This window comes from Dreissena polymorpha, chromosome 3 (genome assembly GCF_020536995.1).
Source record: "Dreissena polymorpha isolate Duluth1 chromosome 3, UMN_Dpol_1.0, whole genome shotgun sequence".
Taxonomy (NCBI): Eukaryota; Metazoa; Mollusca; class Bivalvia; order Myida; family Dreissenidae; genus Dreissena; species Dreissena polymorpha.
The window spans coordinates 24,907,558-24,928,632 of NC_068357.1; the positions used below are offsets into that span (position 1 = coordinate 24,907,558).

The 21,075-nt window shown below is 36.1% G+C and overlaps 1 protein-coding gene across 4 annotated transcripts in view; it reads left to right on the forward strand.

Moving 5' to 3' along the window:
* LOC127873326 (patatin-like phospholipase domain-containing protein 7) overlaps positions 1 to 21,075 on the forward strand; it is a 97,460-nt gene that overhangs the window by 10,875 nt on the left and 65,510 nt on the right. For all 4 annotated transcript variants that reach the window (XM_052417154.1, XM_052417153.1, XM_052417151.1 and 1 more), the window contains exons 4-18: positions 2,532 to 2,623; positions 3,130 to 3,285; positions 4,401 to 4,560; positions 5,103 to 5,180; positions 5,931 to 5,992; positions 10,458 to 10,524; positions 12,119 to 12,199; positions 14,119 to 14,242; positions 14,574 to 14,710; positions 15,183 to 15,356; positions 16,200 to 16,277; positions 17,246 to 17,320; positions 17,826 to 17,959; positions 19,059 to 19,190; positions 20,514 to 20,687. In XM_052417154.1, coding sequence (XP_052273114.1) covers positions 2,532 to 2,623; positions 3,130 to 3,285; positions 4,401 to 4,560; positions 5,103 to 5,180; positions 5,931 to 5,992; positions 10,458 to 10,524; positions 12,119 to 12,199; positions 14,119 to 14,242; positions 14,574 to 14,710; positions 15,183 to 15,356; positions 16,200 to 16,277; positions 17,246 to 17,320; positions 17,826 to 17,959; positions 19,059 to 19,190; positions 20,514 to 20,687 — 1,724 coding nt within the window. The remainder of the gene's footprint in view (positions 1 to 2,531; positions 2,624 to 3,129; positions 3,286 to 4,400; positions 4,561 to 5,102; positions 5,181 to 5,930; positions 5,993 to 10,457; positions 10,525 to 12,118; positions 12,200 to 14,118; positions 14,243 to 14,573; positions 14,711 to 15,182; positions 15,357 to 16,199; positions 16,278 to 17,245; positions 17,321 to 17,825; positions 17,960 to 19,058; positions 19,191 to 20,513; positions 20,688 to 21,075) is intronic.

Genomic DNA, 21,075 nt, shown 5'->3' on the forward strand with positions numbered 1-21,075 from the left:
AATGACATGAAATTTGCTAGAACAATATATTTTTTTAACATAATTGGAAAATAACAATTGTGTTGTTTATTTAGATCTCTTAAAGTAAATTTTATTTCAATCCTAAGTTTGCCTCATATTTCATAAAATAATATGTTATGCAACAAAATATCCAAAAGTTATACCGGTAATGGTTTATAGAATTTATTCCTAACTGATATGTGTTGTATTATTAAAGATACCTTATTTGTTTGTAGAATGTGTGGTTTATTGTTGTGATCAGTCATTTTTTATGAAAGAAAAATCAAAATTAAAAGTTTAACATAAGTTTTTATGTTTGAGAAATCAGAATGGCTCGTTGAAACATTCTTAATAGCATCTGCAAAAATCTTATAGCCCTCTGACCAAGCCAGTAGTATTTCTGAACGACATTCAGAAATAAGATTCTGAATATTGGCCCCTATTGCCTGTAAAAAAAAGTAAGGAAAAAATCTTTATAATTTACTGGCCAGTAAAATTGCATTTTGGCCAGTAATAGTGACTTGAACAAAAGACCTTGTGGCTAGTAAATGTTTTGGGACTTTAGTGGGTAATAAGACAAAAGCTAATTTTCTTGTTTATTTGTGAATGTACATGTACAATAACTGCCAGATGTTAATTCAGAGATTTAATAAAATATTTTTTACCACCAGTATTTTTTTTAATCAGGGTCAGTCGACAGTTTCAGAAAGTCTGTATAACTGCCCTGTACTGGATTTTACTAGCTAATCGACTACAAATTATAGGAATAATGACCCTAAAAATTATATCAGACAAAACAGATATTATTCTGAAACTTTGTCCTATAACTTTTTCATTATACATCCATTACCATTGGTAATGAGGGCTATATAGGAGTCACTTTGTCGGTCGGTCTGTCTGTCCCCAAAATTTAATCTGATCTTCACCAAACTTAGTCAGAAGTTGTATCTAGATGATGTCTAGGTTAAGTTTGAATATGGGTCATGCCGGGTCAAAAACTAGGTCACTGGGTCAATTAGTGCGTTTTAAACCGAAAGTTTCTCCGGACCATCACTATGTCATTTATCGTTAGATTTTAAAATGATGTGGTACATTTGTTCACCATCATTGGACGGTGTATCATGCAAAAGAAGTACGTCGATATCTCCAAGGTCAAGTTCACACTTGGAGTTCAAAGGTCAAATTCTTGTCCAGGCCATGACTTTGTCAATTATTGCGAGACTTTAAAATCATTTGGCACATTTGTTCACCATCATTGGACGGTGTGTCATGCTAAAGAACTACGTCGATATCTCCAAGGTCAAGGTCAAAAATGGCCATAAATGAGCTTGTCCAGGCAATAACTATGTCATTCCTTGTGAGATTTTAAAATCATTTGGCACATTTGTTCAACATTATTGGACAGTGTGTCATGCGAAAGAATTGCATCAATATCTCCAAGGTCAAGGTCACACTTTGAGTTCAAAGGTCAAAAATGGCCATACATGTAAATGAGCTTGTCCATGCCATAACTATGTCATTTATTGTGAGACTTTAAAATCATTTGGCACGTTTGTTCACCATCATTAGACGGTGTGTCATGCTAAAGAACTACGTCGATATCTCCAAGGTCAAGGTCAAAAATGGCCATAAATGAGCTTGTCCAGGCAATAACTATGTCATTCCTTGTGAGATTTTAAAATCATTTGGCACATTTGTTCAACATTATTGGACAGTGTGTCATGCGAAAGAATTGCATCAATATCTCCAAGGTCAAGGTCACACTTTGAGTTCAAAGGTCAAAAATGGCCATACATGTAAATGAGCTTGTCCATGCCATAACTATGTCATTTATTGTGAGACTTTAAAATCATTTGGCACGTTTGTTCACCATCATTAGACGGTGTGTCATGCAAAAGAATTACGTCGATATCTCCAAGGTCAAGATCACACTTTGAGTTCAAAGGTCAAAATTGGCCATAAATGATCTTGTCCGGGCCATAACTATGTCATTCTTTGTGGGATTTTACAAATACTCTGTACATTTGTTCACAAGTATTGGACGGTGTGTCATGCACAAGAAAAACGTCGATATCTCCAAGGTCAAGGTCACAATTGGAGTTCAAAAGTAAAAAATGGCCATAAATGAGCTTGTCTGGGCCATAACTATGTCATTCATTATGAGATTTTTTTAAATGAGACTGTACATTAATTTTGTTCACAGTCATTGGACGGCGTGTTATGCGAAAGAATTCAAGAGTTCAAAGGTCAAATGGTCATAAATAATAATGGCATAATAATTCTTAAAAATCGACATAAATTAGCTTCTCTTGTTTTGTGAAGACAGCATGCAAAATATTCTGTGTCAATGCAACATGTGGGGACATACGTCACGTGTGTTAAAAAAAGTGTTTTTCTGACTTTTCTGAGGGTTTGCAAGACTATTTGTGAGGCTTTGTATCCCTTAATTGGTGGAGTGCAACACATATTTTACATTGTACTGACAAATTTAGATATTTTCAAGTCAATTTGCTTTATTTTTTTTATTTTAGATGAGCAATTTTTCTCGGAACACCATAGATCTTGCGCAGGGGAAGGGAAAGACGCAACTGAATAAGAAAGAGATTATAAAGCTGGCAAGGAAGTGAGTACTACATGCAATTGTGATTCTCCCTCTTTTGAAGCAGTAACAGTGTTTTTTTTTCACCATTTTGGGAATGGGTCCCTTTGGATTGGGAAAATTCACGGCGTTTTGACTAAAATTGGGAAATTAGTATTGTTGTTGTTTTGCTTACAAATGCTTTAAAATTGAGGATACAAGTGTGTCCAGTATTATATTTACTAATCTTAAATGGATGGGAGATGAACCTTCCATTGGGAATTTTTAGCTCCCATTTGGGAAAAATATATACTTTTTCCATTGGGAATGGGTCCGGTCACTGGACCCAATTTTGATTGAAAAAAAAACACTGAGTTGCCAACAAATATTGCTGTTTTTCAATAATTTTTAAATGACTTTTAAGCTCAACTCTTGTTAATGTATTAATTCCCATAAAATATTTAACTACAGATTTCCATGGATTATCAACAAACAAGTATGACTATTTTAAAGTACAAATTTATATACTAAATGTAAAAACTCATCTACAGGTTTTCAAAGATCCTGCAGCTCAAGAAAGACCCGTCACAGCCCGTGTTACAGAAGAAGGTGCCACCAAGGTCATTTTACGAGGAGGATGGCTCTGAGTTTGAGGACAGTGACCACAGGATCCCGACGGAGGTTCTCTTCATGCTCAGAAGTGTGAGGTATGCTTGGGATTTGTTTGTTTTGATAATTAGAGCCGCGTTCTGAGAAAACTGGGCTTTATGCATGTGCGTAAAGTGTCATCCCAGATTAGGGACGACACTTTACACTTAAACTAGATTTTCGGTAAAAAGGGACTTCCTTTAAACAAAAAATGCCATTAAAGCGGAAAGTGTTGTCCCTGATTAGCCTGTGCAGACTGCACAGGCTAATCTGGGATGACACTTAACGCACAAGCATTAAGCCCCGTTTTCTCAGAACAAGACACATTATATTTAAGGATATGGGAGGTTTGTATCACGATGTGAAATTAACTGTTTGATATTGAAACATTTTGAAGGAGAAAAATGTGGGAAATTGCTATGGTTATGTTTTTGAAGAAAAAATATATTTGGTATTTTGGACATTTATATAGACATTTTATCCTTTTTTCATTACACTTAATTCTTTTTGCATTTACATAATTCGATGAAGTTTAATAAAAAAGTTAATTAGTTATGAGTTTATAAAACTGTTTTGAACATAGAGTCATATATGAACTCTGTAGAGGCCACCTTTATTGCCCAATCATGTAACTTGATAAGAATATTTCTCAAATGGATATCACGGCAAAGTCTGCAACTGTTTCATTTGGGGTGAAAAACAGGTCACTTTGTCAAATAAGAAAAAGCATGTGAACACTCTAGAGACCACATTTATTGCCAAATGTTTATGAAACTTGGTCTAAACATTTCCCCTAATAATTTCTCATCTAAGTTTGAAACAGGATCATGTGGGCGCAAAAACTATGTCACAGGGTCAAATAAAGGAACATTTGTGATAAATGGTTCTGGTCCATTAAAAAAAGATGGCCCAATGATGCTGGTCATTTTCCTTATGTGGCTATTGTAAAACCATTTGAACACTCATATTTCATTAACTCATTAATTTTTTTTAGAGTGTAAATAAATTGTGTTGTAGTGATATATGGGATGCGTTTGAAAATAATTAAGGTTTGTTCAAAAGCATGGCTTCTACATGTAGGTGCAAATTTCAAAGTCTATGAGAGTGGATTGAGGTCTCAGATGGGCCCCGTAGAACATTTTTCCCTTGTTGTTATCACTGTTTCTTATTATAGGGTATTTGGACATTTTGAAAAGCCCTTGTTCCTGGAGCTATGCAAACACGTGGAGACAAAGACTATATCAGCTGGAAACTACCTGTTTAAGCCTGGAGATGCGGATAACAGCATATTTGTGGTACAGAGCGGCCATTTGAATGTCTACATCCATGATGGGGTAAGGACAAGTCAGCATTGCGTCATGTAGGCTTCCCCTAAATCAACATTTCTTGAGCTTAATTTACTGATGAAATTTTTCTTACATATGGTTTTGATCAGTTTTATGCTGGTAACATTGTAGCCAAATATTTTGTTATATAGCTGAATTTGTGCCTTTAAATTTTTTGGATCATTTTGCAAGTGACAGATAAAGCACTATCGTCCCAGGGACTATTTTGGACACTTAAGTCTGACTTGAACTAACTTAGGGTGTCGCAAAATAGTTATGCCCTTATATTGCCCTAAGAAACACTGCCTGATGCACGCATTTTTGATCAAGTAAGCTGCAATATCTGACTGCAGCACAGTAATTATACTGCTGTGAAAGCTTTTACTCTTACACCACAATGAAAACTCCCAAAAGGAGAACTCCGACTGAAAAGATCAATGTGATTGCCTCCTTGTCAGGCAGTGTTGCAAAATTTACTTCAAGTATTAGCTATTAGATACTGACTCTGATGTGAATGTTCAACTTTGACTATTTGTTCATTCTGTCTGCAGGGGACCGATTACCTGGTGAAGGAAGTGACCACTGGTGAGAGCATTCACAGCCTTCTCAGTATCCTGGACTGCATTGCGGTATGTCGGGAGTCAAGGGTCTAAATATGGCATTTTACCAACTAACTTAATAATCTGAAACAAATATGATTTGCCCAGCTTAAACTTTTATATTTGTTTTAAATGGTCGAGCACATTTTAGTTTAATCAAATTCAAACACAGTAAAAGAATACATAATTATTATTTTAAAACAGGTTTTCAACAAAGTTCAAAATACTGTTTATTAGCTGGGTGTAGTGTGGAGTTGTTTGGTTGGGCCTGAGTAGTTGTCAAACACAGTTTATGGTCAATGCCTGTAGTTTGAATGGACTGATCTAGATGAAATGTTGCCGTAGCAAGCTTGCATGGAGACCTAGCCTGGGATTGTAAATGTATCCAGTCCAGTAAAGGTCACTGTTCCACAAAAGAGACAAATGGTTTCCTCTCAAAAGCTTGAGTCAGGATCCAGGTTAATTGCTGAAATGGTGTGTACAGCTTTCACGCAGAGCTATGGTCGGATTGCATTTTGGGCCAGTCAATCAGTACCTTACAAAAGACAATATTTTTTTGCTAAAGAACTATTGTTTGGATGGCTTTATGGCATTTAAACTTTGTGTGCATATAGTTAATTAAAATAAAGGAAATTATTTGGTAAAATTTTAACAACCTGGTTTAGTGGCATGACCATGTTTCATGTTAATATTTGATATTTGATGCTTAAAAAGTTACTGTTATTGTTGTCTTCAAACTGAGAATATAAGTATGATGGGTTGTTGTTTGTTATTCTGCAGGGTAGACCACAGCCTTACAAGACAGTATCGGCTAGAGCTGTGCAGAACTCCACCATACTCAAGTGAGTTTTAACTCTCTCATGTTTCCAGTGGTTTGTCATGTACAGTAAAACTGCGATAACTCGAGGAAGCACGTGACTTACCTCGATGCTCGAGAAATCGCAGGTTTTGAGTTATCCATGGTATTATTTGTTTTCTTTGTCTCGGTTGATGATGCTTAACTCTGACCGCAAACGCTTTATTTACATGTAAGACGGTGCTACAGAAAGAAAGGGCTTTGTAAAAATCGCTTTAGGTTTCAGTATTATAAACTAAACAATAAGGATAATTGTAAATTCATTTAATTTAATCAACATACAAACAAAACACATTTTATAATAAAAAAAATTCAATCAATATTCAATGTACATGTAGCATATTTAAAATAGAACACAAGGTACGTACATGCACATGAAAAATTATCTGATACGCTCTGTTTTATACCATACATTTTATCATAATTATAGATTGCTGGTAATTATTTAATTATCATTAAACCTGCGTAGCTTTGATATGCATCTCAAAGGATGACAATTTGCAGTGTTTCTCAAACTGCGACTAACTTAACACCTAATTAAGCGTCTTTTGTCTGCTTGATTGCTCTGTTTTCACAACTTGAATATTTTTAGCACCGACCAGACGAGAAAGTGTCCTCGAATAATTGTTTGTTAATTAGGTGTGAAATGCCTTTCAGGGACCGGCACACGTCCTCGAGTTATCGAAAATCGCATATTGAATTATTGCGGGTATTTTTATATAGAAATAAAAGGAAAATGCTAGGGACTTCCTTTAATGCTTGAGTAATCGCCAGTTTTTGAGAAATCGCCAGCTAGGGTTATTGCAATTCTACTGTACTTCAAGATAAACAATGCTCTGGAAAAATGGGGCTCACTCTTCATATAGTCTTTATGCATGTGCATTAAGTGTTGTCCCAGATGAGTTGTGCAGTCAACTCTAGAAAGGCACTTGATGCCTTATTTACCAATAGCGATGCTCAATTATGTCATATTGTCGTTTTGCATTCTCTGAACTGTTTATAATTGTCTGCCAACCACCACCACCACCCCCGAATCCCAAAGTGGCAGGCTTTAAGGATTGCACATGTTTGTATCTCTCAACCTTGCGTGGGTTCGGCTCCTCTTTAACTGTTGGGTAGTCATTCCCTAAAAAAGAATAGCATAAGCACCTTTAGATGCAGGCAAACCCTTATAAAAAGTATTGCTGTAAATAATTTTTGCTGGCTTATTGCCTTTTTCCACTATAGACTATATACTCTCCAGAATATTGCGAAGGTACATTATGTAGATACTTGGTCTATTGCCCATAAACTACCAATTGAACTGAATCATATAGAATTTTTTTTTAGCTGTGACAAATTTTGGTCATTAAAAAAAACATACATGGAGCGCAAAATTTGCTTGTGACTAAACATCAGTGGTAGGGTCTTTAGTTTTTTTACAAATCTTTTTTTAGCTCACCTGAGAACAACGTGTTCATGGTGAGCTTTTGTGATTGCCTTTTGTCCGTCGTGCATCGTCCGTCGTGCGTCGTCAACATTTTGCCTTGTGAACACTCTAGAGGCCACATTTATTGTTTGATTTTCATGAAACTTGGTCAGAACATTTGTCCCATTGATACCTTGACTGAGTTCGAAACAGGGTCATGCTGGGTCAAAAACTAGGTCACTAGGTCAAAAAAAAGAAAAAAACTTGTGAACACTGTAGAAGTCACATTTGATGCCCAATCTTCATGTAACTTTGTCAAAAGGTTTGTCTTAATGATATGTTGGTTGAGTTCAAAAATGGTTCTGGTCCGTTAAAAAACATGGCCGCCAGGGGGCAGGGCAGTATTCCTTATAAAGCTATAGAGAAACCTTGTGAACACTCTAGAAGTCACAATTTTTACCCAATCATCATGAAACTCGGTCAAAACACTGGTTTTATTGATATCTCGGACAAGTTTGAAAATGGTCCAGATCGGTGAAAAAACATGGCCGCCAGGGGGCGGGGCAGTTTGCTCTCTCTATACATATAGTGAAAACATGTGAACCCTCTAGAAGTCACATTTTTGGTCCAATGTTCATGAAATTTGGTCAGAACATGTGTTTTCTGGATATGACGGTTGAGTTGGAAAATGGTTTGGATCAGTAAAAAAGCATGTCCGCTGGGGGGGGGGGGGTCATTTTCCTTATATGTATATAGTAAAGCAGCTTGTGAACACTCTAGTTTAGCATGTCAAGGGAAGTAACTGCAAAATGGCTTTTCAAAAATTATGTTGAATTGACAGAGTTGTCTCCCTTTTTAATTTTTTTTTTTTAAGACAAGACAAGACAAGACAAATATTTATTCAGACTTGCACAGTGTACATCGTCTAAACACTAGATATTTCACATACAATTATGTCACAGAGATAAACATAGTAATAATATAAACATAAGGAGCATCGTATACGTTTAGGAAAAGTTACAGAGATGAACATAGTAGTAACAATAACATAATCAGCATCGTATACGGTTACGAAAAGGCAAGGTAATATATGGAGGATTGCTATATAAATTAATTAACAGCATTAGTAATATTATTTCTTAAAATCAGAGCTTCTTTTACAAATTTGGCTAACTTAATAAGTTCAAATTTATTCGTTGTATTCAGCAACTGGTGGAATTTGTAAACAGAAGGCCTATTGTAATAACATTTCTTTAAATAGAGTTTTCTAATATCAACGTATAATGGACATTTACAGACAAAATGGTACTCATCTTCAATATCTAAACCGTTACAACAAAGGCAAAAACGTTCATTTCGTGGTATATTTTGATCAGCATATCTTCCAGTTTGAATTCTCAGTGGTAGGCTGGAAGATCGAAGCTTTGCGACATAGTGTCTTAGTGATTTAGGTAATAAATCTAAATAATTTTCGTATACAAATGTTGACTTAAACACACGGTACATATCTAAAACAGAGCTATTTTCAATGGATCGAAACCACTCTTGTTTATAAGTATCAATGACAACAGTTTTAAACTGTGGTATAACTATTTTAACATCGACGGAGCTTTTAAGGCACAAGAAGATTAAGTGGAATTAATTATAAATGATAGTTTTACATTCTGGAAGATAGCAAACTTTTGGATATGTTTTTTATTGTTTGATGATTCTGTACAATATGGCATTCTTTTGTCAAACGATTAAAGCGAGACTATACGATTTTTATGTGTTAAATTGTAATATATTGATAAATACATATTACAATAACACAAAATAGGCTAGACATTGAAGACGAATTTCATAAAATGTAGCATAGACAAATTAGCGCCCCGAGCCGATGGTGACGAAGATATTTCGTACATATTTTCCTACAATAACCGAAGAATTCGTCTTTTTATTAGGATCGGAGTTAGTGTTTGTGTCATATGAATAGACATCGCTGCAGAAATTTTAAAACAACCATCAAACTAAATTAAGATTGACATCGTACATGCATGATATACATTCTGGCAAATTCGACTTTACAGACATTTTCGATTTCAGAATTAAATATCTGGCTTATTTCGCATTTTTTGACACATGTTCTTCTCAACTTTTATTTTAAATTATATTAAAATGTATGACCTTGTTAACACTCTAGAGTTCACATTTATTTTCCGATCATCATGAAACTTGGTCTGAAGATTTGTCCCAATGATATCTTGGATGAGTTTGAAAATGGTTTTTGTTGCTTTCAAAACATTGCCACCAGGGGCGGGGCATTTTTCCTTTTATGGCTATACATGTATATGGCTTTAGTAAAACCTTGTTAACACTCTAGAGGCCACATTTATTGTCCAATCTTCATGAAATTTGGTCAGAAGATTGGTCTCAATGATATCTTAGATGAGTTAGAAAATAATTATGATTGCTTGAAAAAAATTGCTTCCAAGGGGCGGGGCATTTTTCCTTATACATGTATGGCTATAGTAAAATCTTGTTAACACTCTAGAGGCCACATTTAATGTCCGATCTTCATGAAACTTGGTTAAAAGATTCATCCCGATAATATCTTGGATGAGTTAAAAAATGATGCCGGTTGGTTGAAAAACATGACTGCCAGGGGCGTGGCATTTTTCCTTATATGGCTATAGTAAAACCTTGTTAACACTCTAAGAGGCCACATTTATTTTCCGATCTTCCTGAAACTTGGTCAGAAGATTTGTCCCAATTATATCTTGTTATCTCAGGCCAGCGACTTTGGGCCTTTCAGGCCCTCTTGTTTTTGCTTAGGTACTTACTTGTATTTAATTTGTTTCCAATCACTTTTAATAATGACTGTTTGCCTCTAGTAAAATGTTATTGTGTTGTTTTTGTTGTGTTTTGAACATACCAATAAAGACATATGTTGACAGAAAATATCAAATGGTAAGAATAATAATATAGATACATGCATTTAAAGTAGACATTCATACAAACTGATCATAACAAGTTTTTACCTTTTGATGATGTGTTTTTGCAGGTTGCCTGCGACTGCTTTCCAGTCATTGTTTGATAGATACCCTGAGTCACTGGTTAGAGTTGTACAGGTACTTTCATTCTTATTTGCTGTTTGCGGGCTAAAGTTAATTTCAATTTTGAGTAGTAAGTAACATACGTTAATTGTGCATGTATATGGCTTCCTTTTGATATGCAAGACATAGATACCTTGGTTGGTAGAGGACAGAAATTTATAATCAGGGTTCATCAGCATTTAGCTCAAACTAATCTTAGTAAAGAGTCAAATGGACTCCCTACTTTTGAAGATTAGACATCCTTACAGACTTAAGGGGATCCAATATATATGTATATATTGTTTTATTTGCAGCATGTAAATATCAAGTAGACTCCCATCAAAGTCAGTGGTATCCTGGTAATCAACTGTCTCATCTTGCTCTAATATGTTGGCTTCAAAATGTTCCTCAACTCCAGCCTCATCTTCAACCAAAATGCCAAATATTTGGAAAAAAAGGCAATGATAGGGTGAATTTGAGCTCTAGTTTCCCTATTTCCACACCACCAGCTCTGACAGGGAACCAAACTACTTAATTTTAGACTGTTTAGTATTTGTTGATGGGTTCATTAAGAATGATTAGAGACACATATGTTGGATGCATAAATTTTTGATACTCTAGCAAAACAAATATGTAAATCAAGGTAATTTTTATGCCCCGAAGGAGGGCATATAGTGATCGGACGGTCTGTCTGTCTGTCTGTCCGTCTGTCCTTCCGTTACACTTTGCGTTTAGGTTTCGCGTTTAGGTTTCGAAAAAAAAAATGCTCATAACTTCTATGTCCCTTCACATAGCAACTTGATATTTGGCATGTGTGTATCTCATAGAGCTGCACATTTCGATTGGTGAAAGGTCAAGGTCATCCTTCAAGGTCAAAGGTAAAAAGACATGTATTAAAGCGGCGCAGTAGGGGACATTGTGTTTCTGACAAACACATCTCTTGTTTAATTATTCAAAGATTTTGACGGACTTCCTTGACACAAAAGCAAGGAGTCCGAGTCTCATTTCCAGGAGTATCAGACTACCGGACTCACCTTAGTGTTGAAGACTGTTCATGAGTTGACTTTCCTACCAGGCAGCATAACCTGTGTGGTGATTAGTCATATAAATAATGTTGAAAGATAATCTTCCCTCACCTCTCTTTCAACAAGGAAAGGTTAAGCTTGTCACTAAATTATTTATGCGACAATTCTGTCCATACTTCTTATTTAAGAAGAACAGTTTTCAGTTAATGGTATGAGTTTGTGCACTAAGTATGATCTGATAAACCAGCATTCTGAGGACAAATGTTAGTTTGTTTATTGGCTGAATTAAATGAGCCGGGTCAAGCGAAAATATGTTTTATGCCATTTTGGCTAGGTTAGCTATATACCAGCCTATGTGTTCACACAGTCTTATCATGTGAAGCTATGTCGCCTGTAAAATCAGGAGCTACCCTGTCGGCTTGAAAGTCCTGCAAGGTGTCATGATCTATAGTGGACAGGCTGGTCTTGAGCTACCCAGTCCGCATATAGGATAAGACCCAACATTCCCATGATGCAACTCATGTGTCTGAAATACTGTCAAACAGCAGGAAAATTCCTATGAACAAAAACAAAATTGAAGCCAAAAGTGGTTTGTTGTGTTTCAGGTGATCATGGTGAGACTTCAGCGAGTGACGTTTACTGCCCTGCACAACTACCTGGGCCTCAGTAGTGAACTCATCAACAGGGTGAGTGCAAACAGAACAACTCTTTATGTACATGATTTTGAATGTACGAACATTTCAAGGAGTTCTTCTCTATAAATGCTAACGTTTATATAGACAAAGTCTTATGAAAATAAAATATTTGGATAGCAACAATTAAGTTGCGAAATATTTGATTATTAAAGTATTTTAATCATCCATAACATGCAAATAAGATCTAAAAGTTAAAATACTGAAGATCTGCTAATGTGCAACATGTATATATGACATAGCATTTTTTTAAATAGTAACAAATGAACTTCACAAGCAGTCAGTTATTGGTATCCGCAAAACCAATATGATGATAATGGTCCTGGACAAATGTTCAATATCAGAACAGAATCTGATCATACAACTTCCACACTCAGTCTAAGCCAAGTGTGATGAATAAAGATTTATCCTCATATAAAAAAACACAAGAATAATATTAATTAAACAACGTACACAGTTTGAATAATTACTATTTTAAATTGAATCGTAGAAAAGGTTGAGCTCTAAAAGGAGTCATCAAACAAAATTTAATTAACAACATGCTTAATGTCTATGACAACTGTAATCCAATACTTAAAACAATATGCTCTTCCATTTTTTGTTTATCTATCTATTTATCTTAACTTATTTTAAAAGCCACTGTTTTTTCCGAAATATTAGTATTGAATGCTAACCATTCTGATGGAAACACGATTTAGGCAATCAAATGACTGGTTGATTTATTTTATTCCTATTAAAGTTATCAATTATGCATTAAAAACACAATCATAAATATGTTTTGGATTTTTATGGCCCCGAAGGAGGGCATATAGTGATCGCACCGTCCGTCTGTCTGTCTCTCCGTCACACTTTCAGACCTTCAGATAAGGGTCTCATTTTCGTAATTACGAATTATTTTCAAGTCCGTTATGTATTTATTTTAAAATCTTGTCGTACCATAAAGAATTACAAAATCAAGTTACGAATAAAAATTTTACATCGGTTCGTATCGATTTTTATTGAGTTCTTTTCGTGTATTAAAGATATTTTTGGTGCTTATATAAAATGGTTATCGGGTTTGTTTAACAAAGCGCATTTTTTCCAATAAAAGCAGCGTGTACAGTCTATCTGTCAAAAAACAATGGCGGCGCCCAGAGAGCGTCCTAAAATACTGCAAAGGTGCAAAAACACGCTTTTAACATATTGTGAGCCGAAGTTGATTGTTAAGAAAGACATTATAGAAAAGATCTTATACAATGTTGTATGTTCAGTTGCCGACACAGTCGGAAAAGCTCATAAAAACACGACACGACGGGTCCAACCTTAAACAAAAAAAAACATTGAACAAGTGGAAGGGAGAATTCCCGTGGCTAATCATTGAAAAGATTGAAGGGGAGACCAGTTATAATTGTGAAATATGTAAAAATTCTTCGAAGGCATGCAATCTAAGCACAGTTTGGACATATGAAGGTATTTGAAAAATAAAATTGAATAATACTGAATAGACAATGTTGAACTCGTATAAATAAAGTTGCTAGTATGTTTGTTTTGATTTTTTGCATGAAAATAACCATTATTATTTATTTTTAGGTTGTTTCGAAAAGTTAAGAATTATTTTCCAAAACTTAGTAGTAACGTTAAGAATAAAATTTCCAAGTTAAGAATTCTTTTTGAAAATCTGGTAGTAACGTTAAGAATTTCACAAAACCTTATCTGGAGCTCTGCACTTTGCGTTTAGGTTTTGAAAAATGCTCATGACTTCTATGTCGCTTCGATCTCCATCAAAATTAAACAAGTGCATCCTAATTCTTCAGACACATTTCTAGTGATTTTGATATTTGTTGTCATCCCTGGTTTAAACTATGACATAAACTGATGTTAAACATGATTCGGTTCTATTTGATCATTAAATTGTTTTATCTCTATGATTGCAGAACAGTGACACAGATGTGAGGAGGCTGTCCATATATGCGCTCACATCACAGACCTCTCGTAAGAGACTCAGTTCGACTGGACCATCAGAAGCAGAAATAGAGACTGATCGCCAGGAGATACCAGGTCTAGTATCTAGTATAAATTGGCTGGGTTTACCTCGCCCTGAAATGGATGGTTAAGCTCAACCCTAGAAGTGCTTTTATTCCAACATGATGAATATTCTCATTTTTATGCAGGATTGTCAGTGCCAGTAACAAACTTTCTTGTATTTAACTACCAAAGAGGTGTTTGTTTGCTGTACAAAACTTAAAAAATTGTGTGATTGGATGACAAAATGTAGTAAAGAAAATTTAGAAAATTGTTTTTGGAATGTAGCTAAGAATTGAAATTGTAGCCCCACTCACTTTACATTTATCACTATATTGCCAATTGTTGATCATTCCCAATCTTGTAGTGAGGCAGCCACAAACTAGTATGTCAAATCTGTTTGATGATACTGATGAGACTGAGATTGATAACCCGATCACAGACTTTGATGCTGCCTGTATGAGAGCCGGTGTGAAAGGCCGCAGAAGGAGCTCTATGCGACCAGTAAGCTAAGCAATCAAGAAAGTTAAATATCAAATAATGTTCATCAAAAATTGTCCAGGCTGTAAGCATGCCATTTTAATGCCATTTTACTGAAAAACATGCATTTTTGGTCAACAATTATTGGTTGTTTCTGTTGAAGGACTTTTAGTTTAAACCTATTTATTTATTTTAGCTAGTTTGCATAGAAAGCCTAAGACTTATTTGAAACGCTCTCGAGTCCGTTTCCTGGGACTAGAACCTTGGTGTCTATGGAGGAGATCTTACGAACCCTCCTACAGTGGGGATCGAACCCGTGACCTCATGTTGCTAGGAGGACACTATATCCACTACACCACTGGGACCTTTTATGTTCTACTCTGGTAAAGAACCCATTTGGTGATTTATCTTGATTTCCAATTTCTACTCTCATGAAAGTATTTCAACAATTTTGATTATAATATGTATAATTTCCATTGCACATATGTTTTGCCAGATGTCCGAGGAAGGCACGTTGGCTACAGGCCTGCCCCCCACTAGTTCTCGAGTGAGGCTGAAGGAGCCAGTGGAAACAAATCTTCCCAGTTTTGCTGAGACCGATGCGTCTTACACAGATGAGGCCATTCTTGACCTGGTAAAACAGGACATAGTAACACTTCTGAAACTACAGGTAAACAAAATATTTATCTCCATATTTGACCGTCTTTATATCAGGTGTCATGGTTTTATCTGAATGTTGGAATCATTTCCACAACCATTTTTCCCCTTCCTTGGATCCTAGAAAGGCAGTTGTCACCTAACAGGCCTAAGTGCCTATTTGTGGTTAGAACTGGTCAATCGGCTAACCCAGAAAAGTAGTGAGTAGGTTTACTGACGGTAATTAATGACGGAAATATTGTAAAGAATATTGGAGAGGAAACTAGTAAATCTACAATTTATCTTAATTTTATTCAGAACATTGAACTAACAAAATGTTATTGATGTATTATGCTTTAAAACAAGATAATGACAGAGAAATATGTATTATATAATTAAAAAATAATTTAAATTCTTGGTAATGAGTTTCATCTGCACATCAAGATGTGATGTCTGCTTTTATGTTATCTGTGTCGAAAACGACTTTTTAAAATCTACATAAATCTACTTTAGGCAGAATGATCCCCGTGGATTGGCAAAGCCTGATCTAAGCCCATATTACAGGCTTAATTTGATTAGCACTGGTTTGTCCTGAAAGCCCACTGGATTAGCACAGACTTAGTGAGGACCCGACAGCCCAATGGAATAGCACAGGCTTATTCAGGACCTGGAGCGTCAGCATGGAACAACACAGGCTGATTCTGGGCCCATATTTATAAAGCTCTAAAGAAAAAAGAAACTAAGCAATTCTTTAATTTCACTTAATTCCTTATGTCTTTTGCTATTTTGTGTTAAGGTTAGTGTGCATTAAATATGTTTTGCACAGGTAAATATTGTTAAAATGATTATGCATGTACCGGTCATGTGTGTGTTTCAGTCTGAAGATCTTCTGGAGGACCGAGTGAAGCTCTCTACCTTCAAGGCTGGAAATACCCTTATCAAGCAGGGAGACCAGGTGGGGACCTAAATCTTAATTGAGCCTCACCCTGGGAAAATGGGGCCTGATGCAATTGCGGAAAGTGTCGTCCCAAAGTCTGCACAGGCATATCAGTGACGACACTTTCTGCTTTTATATTGTGTTTTTATGCCCCCGGATTGAAAGATCGGGGGTATATTGTTTTTGGCCTGTCTGTCATTTTGTGTGTGTGTGTGTCCCAAAACTTTAACCTTCTTCATAACTTTTGCACAATTCAACGTAGCAACTTGATATTTGGCATGCATGTGTATCTCATGGAGCTGCACATTTTGAGTGGTGAAAGGTCAAGGTCATCCTTCAAGGTCAAAGGTAAAAAATAAAAGCTTTAACCATAACTTTAACCTTCTTCATAACTTTTGCAAAACTGAACGTAGCAACTTGATATATGGCATGCATGTGTATCTCATAGAGCTGCACAAGGTCAAAGGTAAAAAAATAATAATTCAAAGCAGCGCATTAGAGGGCATTGTGCTTCGACAAACACATCTCTCCTTTTGTTTAAAAAAGGTATTTTCTTAGAAAAATTCCAGATAAAGTATAAAATTATAAGCATTTTAGTCTGTGTGCAGGCTACTCACCCTCCCACTATCATCACAGACCTCAGCTCAATTGTCTCTTTATACTAGGACACTATTTAGATTGCAGCGGCATAGTTGATAAGATGACAACCTAGAGCCCAGGAGTTTCCAGTTCACAAGATCTTCTTTTAAGACACCAATTACTAGTTATTTCTAGGGAACGGACTTAAGATTTTCTCAGTAATTATAAGGCTTTGGATGCAATCAATCTAAAAAATAGGTTTACTCTCAACTTAAACCCTATTGTTGGTATTATGTGCAAGTCTCCTTTCATGACATTTGTAAATCTCATATACCACATCCTTGTTATATTCCATAAATCAGAAGGCTTACACAAATCAATGTTTTATTTCATTTTTCATATTTCAGGACTCGTCTCTGATGTTTGTTGCAAGTGGACAGCTCAATGTGATTCAGCAGTATGTGGGAGAGTCTGCAAAAGAGGTAATGGACTGCCTTTATGTTTACACCGCGCTCTTGCTGTATGAATGTGCATACAATTTTGTCTCACGGTCTGCACAGGCTAATAAGGGACGACATTTTCCTCTTTTATAGATTGTTTGTTCACAGAAAATTTCTCGTAAACAAAAATCTATTCTGACAGAAAGTGTTGTCCCAGGTTAGCATTTGCATACTGCCTGGGCTTATCAGGGACGACACTTGATGCACATGCATTAAGCCCAGTTTTTCCAGAAGGAGATTTATATGATATTATACTTATTAACAGATTTACAGGTTGAGAATGAAACTGTTGTAACTTCTTGACAGAGTTATAATAGATACAATTGTTAAGTTTCACACTATGTCATTGTTTGTTAAAAGAAAGTGTGTTAAAGTAAAGTTTCAATCTGTGAAAAAAGACCAAAGGTGTGCAGGTGTGTTATAAAACCATTAGTTTAATATTCTCATCACTGACTTACATCATCTGTGCCCATATGCATCCTTCCAGGTGAAGTTGTTTTCTGCCCAGCCGGGTGAGATGGTAGGTGCCCTTGCAGTACTAACAGGGGAACCGTCTTTCTTCACAGTACGGGCTAAAACTGACGCCAAGGTTGCCATCATCACAAAGAATGATTTCTATAAGTAAGTAGCAGTTACTGTAGTAAAAAATTGGGCTTCTTAATAATAATGCAAGTGGCAAAAAAAGTGGAACACAACTGTAATCTAAAATAGTAAGGCCACGGATTAAAGTATTGATAACAAAGTTTTGATACAAAATTACTAGACATGAGCTGATTTTTAGCTCGGCTGTTTTCCGAGAAAACACGAGGTATTGTCATAGCCATAGGCCTCGTGCTAAAACCTTAACATTGGCTCTAAAATCAAAGTGCTTTCACCTACAACTTTGAAACTTCATATGTAGATGCACCTTGATGAGTTCTACATGCCATACCCAATTTTGGGTCACTAGGTCAAAGGTCAAGGTCACTGTGACCTCTAAAAAAAATTAAAAAATTCTGACAATCTTTCGCAGCCGAGCGTTGGCACCCGTTATGCGGTGCTCATGTTTTATTCGGGGTTGAGGGGCATTAGAAAAGCAACTCTTAATATTTGTTTAAAGGTGCAATCCAGATTTCTGTTTCTACACAAAAAAATGGCTAGCCCTAATGAATTTTCTCTGTCCAACACTGTATTTTCTGTATATAAATTATGGAATTTCTTATGTACAGAGGTTTAAGTGGCTTGAGAAAATTGTATTTGTTTAGAATCATAACACAAGAAAAATATATCAGAAACGACTATTGACTACTTTAAGTTGCAATATATGAAATGTCTAACTTCTAACTTTTCATGAAAACAGATTTGAAAAACTCTTTCACAATTTACTATTATGTCTGTTTTTTATGCCCCCGAAGGAGGGCATATAGTGATAGCACTGTCCGTCTGTCTGTCCATCACACTTTGCAATTAGGTTTCGAAAAATGCTCATAACTTCAATGTCGCTTTAGATGTAACCTTCATATTTGGTATGCATGTGTATATGGACATGGCCTTTCCATACGCACAAAATTTGACCCCTTTGACCTTGACCTTGAACTTAGGGTCCGCGTTTAGGTTTCAAAACCTGCGTTAAGGTTTCGAAAAATGCTTATAACTTCTATCTAAGCCTTTTTGGGGGGCATATGTCATCCTATGGAGACAGCTCTTGTTTTAAACTGATAACTTGGTAACACATTTGCAGCATAATGAGGGAGCAGCCGTCAGTTGTGTTGAATGTAGCCTCGTTTACCCTGCTAAGGCTAACCCCATTTGTGAGACAGATAGACTTTGCCTTGGACTGGATGATGATTGAAGCTGGAAGGGCCCTGTTCAGGTAAGGCAATGGGGCAGTTTTTTGTTGTTTGAGTGTGAAAATATTGTTAGCATGTATGTTTGTTATTGTTCCATGTTAAAAAAATACAAATGTAATACCTTTATTGCAACTTAGAATTCTGTATTTTTTTGTTAATATGTAATTGTTTAGCAAATATATACATTTCTTAAACTGCAATATACATGTGTGTCCTTTTTGGTATGTAACATGGTATGTAAATCCTCTACTTAGTTTCATCACATTGTGGCCATGGGCTCAAAACCCATAGAGTTAGACTGTTTACCATAGAGTATGAAGACTTATGAAGAAATAATGTAAACAATATTTTACCTCAAAAATCAAAAGGTCCATATGTTTAAAAAATGTGTATGAACAATAGTATTAAGTTTCTCTACAATCTTTTTTTTGCCCCCCTTTGAAGAAGAGGGGGTATATTGTTTTGCACATGTCGGTCGGTCCGTCCACCAGATGGTTTCCGGATGATAACTCGAGAACGCTTAGGCCTAGGATCATGAAACTTCATAGGTACATTGATGATGACTGGCTGATGACCCATATTGATTTTCAGGTCACTAAGTCAAAGGTCAAGGTCATAGTGACTCGAAATAGTAAAATGGCTTCCAGATGATAACTCGAAAATGCTTATGCCTAGGATCATGAAACTTCATAGGTACATTGATCATGACTGGCAGATTACCCCTATTGATTTTCAGGTCACTAGGTCAAAGGTCAAGGTCACAGTGACTCGAAACAGTGTAATGGTTTCCGGATGATAAGTCAAGAATGCTTATGCCTAGGATCATGTTAATTCATAGGTACATTGATCATGACTGGCAGTTGACCCCTATTGATTTTCAGGTCACTAGGTCAAAGGTCAAGGTCACAGTGACTCAAAACAATAAAATGGTTTCTGGGTGAAACTCCAGAATACTTGCCTTTAGTTTACAATTAAGTCCCTGTGGTCAAAACTGGCCAATTGTGGGTGTCAATTGTTTTCTTATTACAACTCTATACATATTAGAACATGCTGCATCTGTGGCAAGGTCTAGTGTTTATATTGTTTTCTTCAAACACAACAAGCCAACAGCAAACTAATCATCTCAATACACTTCTTCTGTCAGTGGCATAAAGGATATGGTTTGCTACATGATAACAGGTTCACTTCCCTCTGTGTGAGAGTTCTTAAGATCTTCCCCAAAGACGCCAAGTACTGGAACTACCCAGGAAAGGGCCTTGAGAGGGATTCAATGAGCCTAAGACATTCGATGCAATCAAGCTCAAAATAAAAAGATCAAAACTTTTTTTGTGCCTACAACATTTCAGGCAAGGTGAACATGCAGACTCAATCTACATAGTGTTGACTGGTCGACTGAGGACTGTGCTCACTTCATCTGGAGGCAAGAAGGAGATGGTGGGAGAGTACGGTAGGGGTGAGCTGGTAGGAATTGTGGAGGTCCTGACCCAGCAAGAACGAGTCACCACTGGAATTGCAGTCAGGTGGGCTTACGCTTTGTTTAGATTAGCCTGTGCAGTCCGCTTTTATGGTATTTTTTGTTTAAAGGAAGTCTTCCTTCTTAACGAAAATGTAGTTAAGGCGGAAAGTGTCGTCCCTGATTAGGCTATGCGGACTTCACAGGCTAATCTGGGATGACACTGAATGCACATGCATTTAGCCATTTTCTCAGAGCAAGGCTCATATATTTTTGTGTCATGACTATAACCATTATTGAGCTAAAGCTTTTTTCAGATCATAAATGTTCTTCAAAGTGCAATTCATGCTTGTATGCAGCAATGACCTTATCGGTCATTATTAAAAGAAATTGGGGGTAAATATTATTGTCGGCCTTAGAAATAAGTTGCAAGTTAATGGTGCATGTTTGCCTTG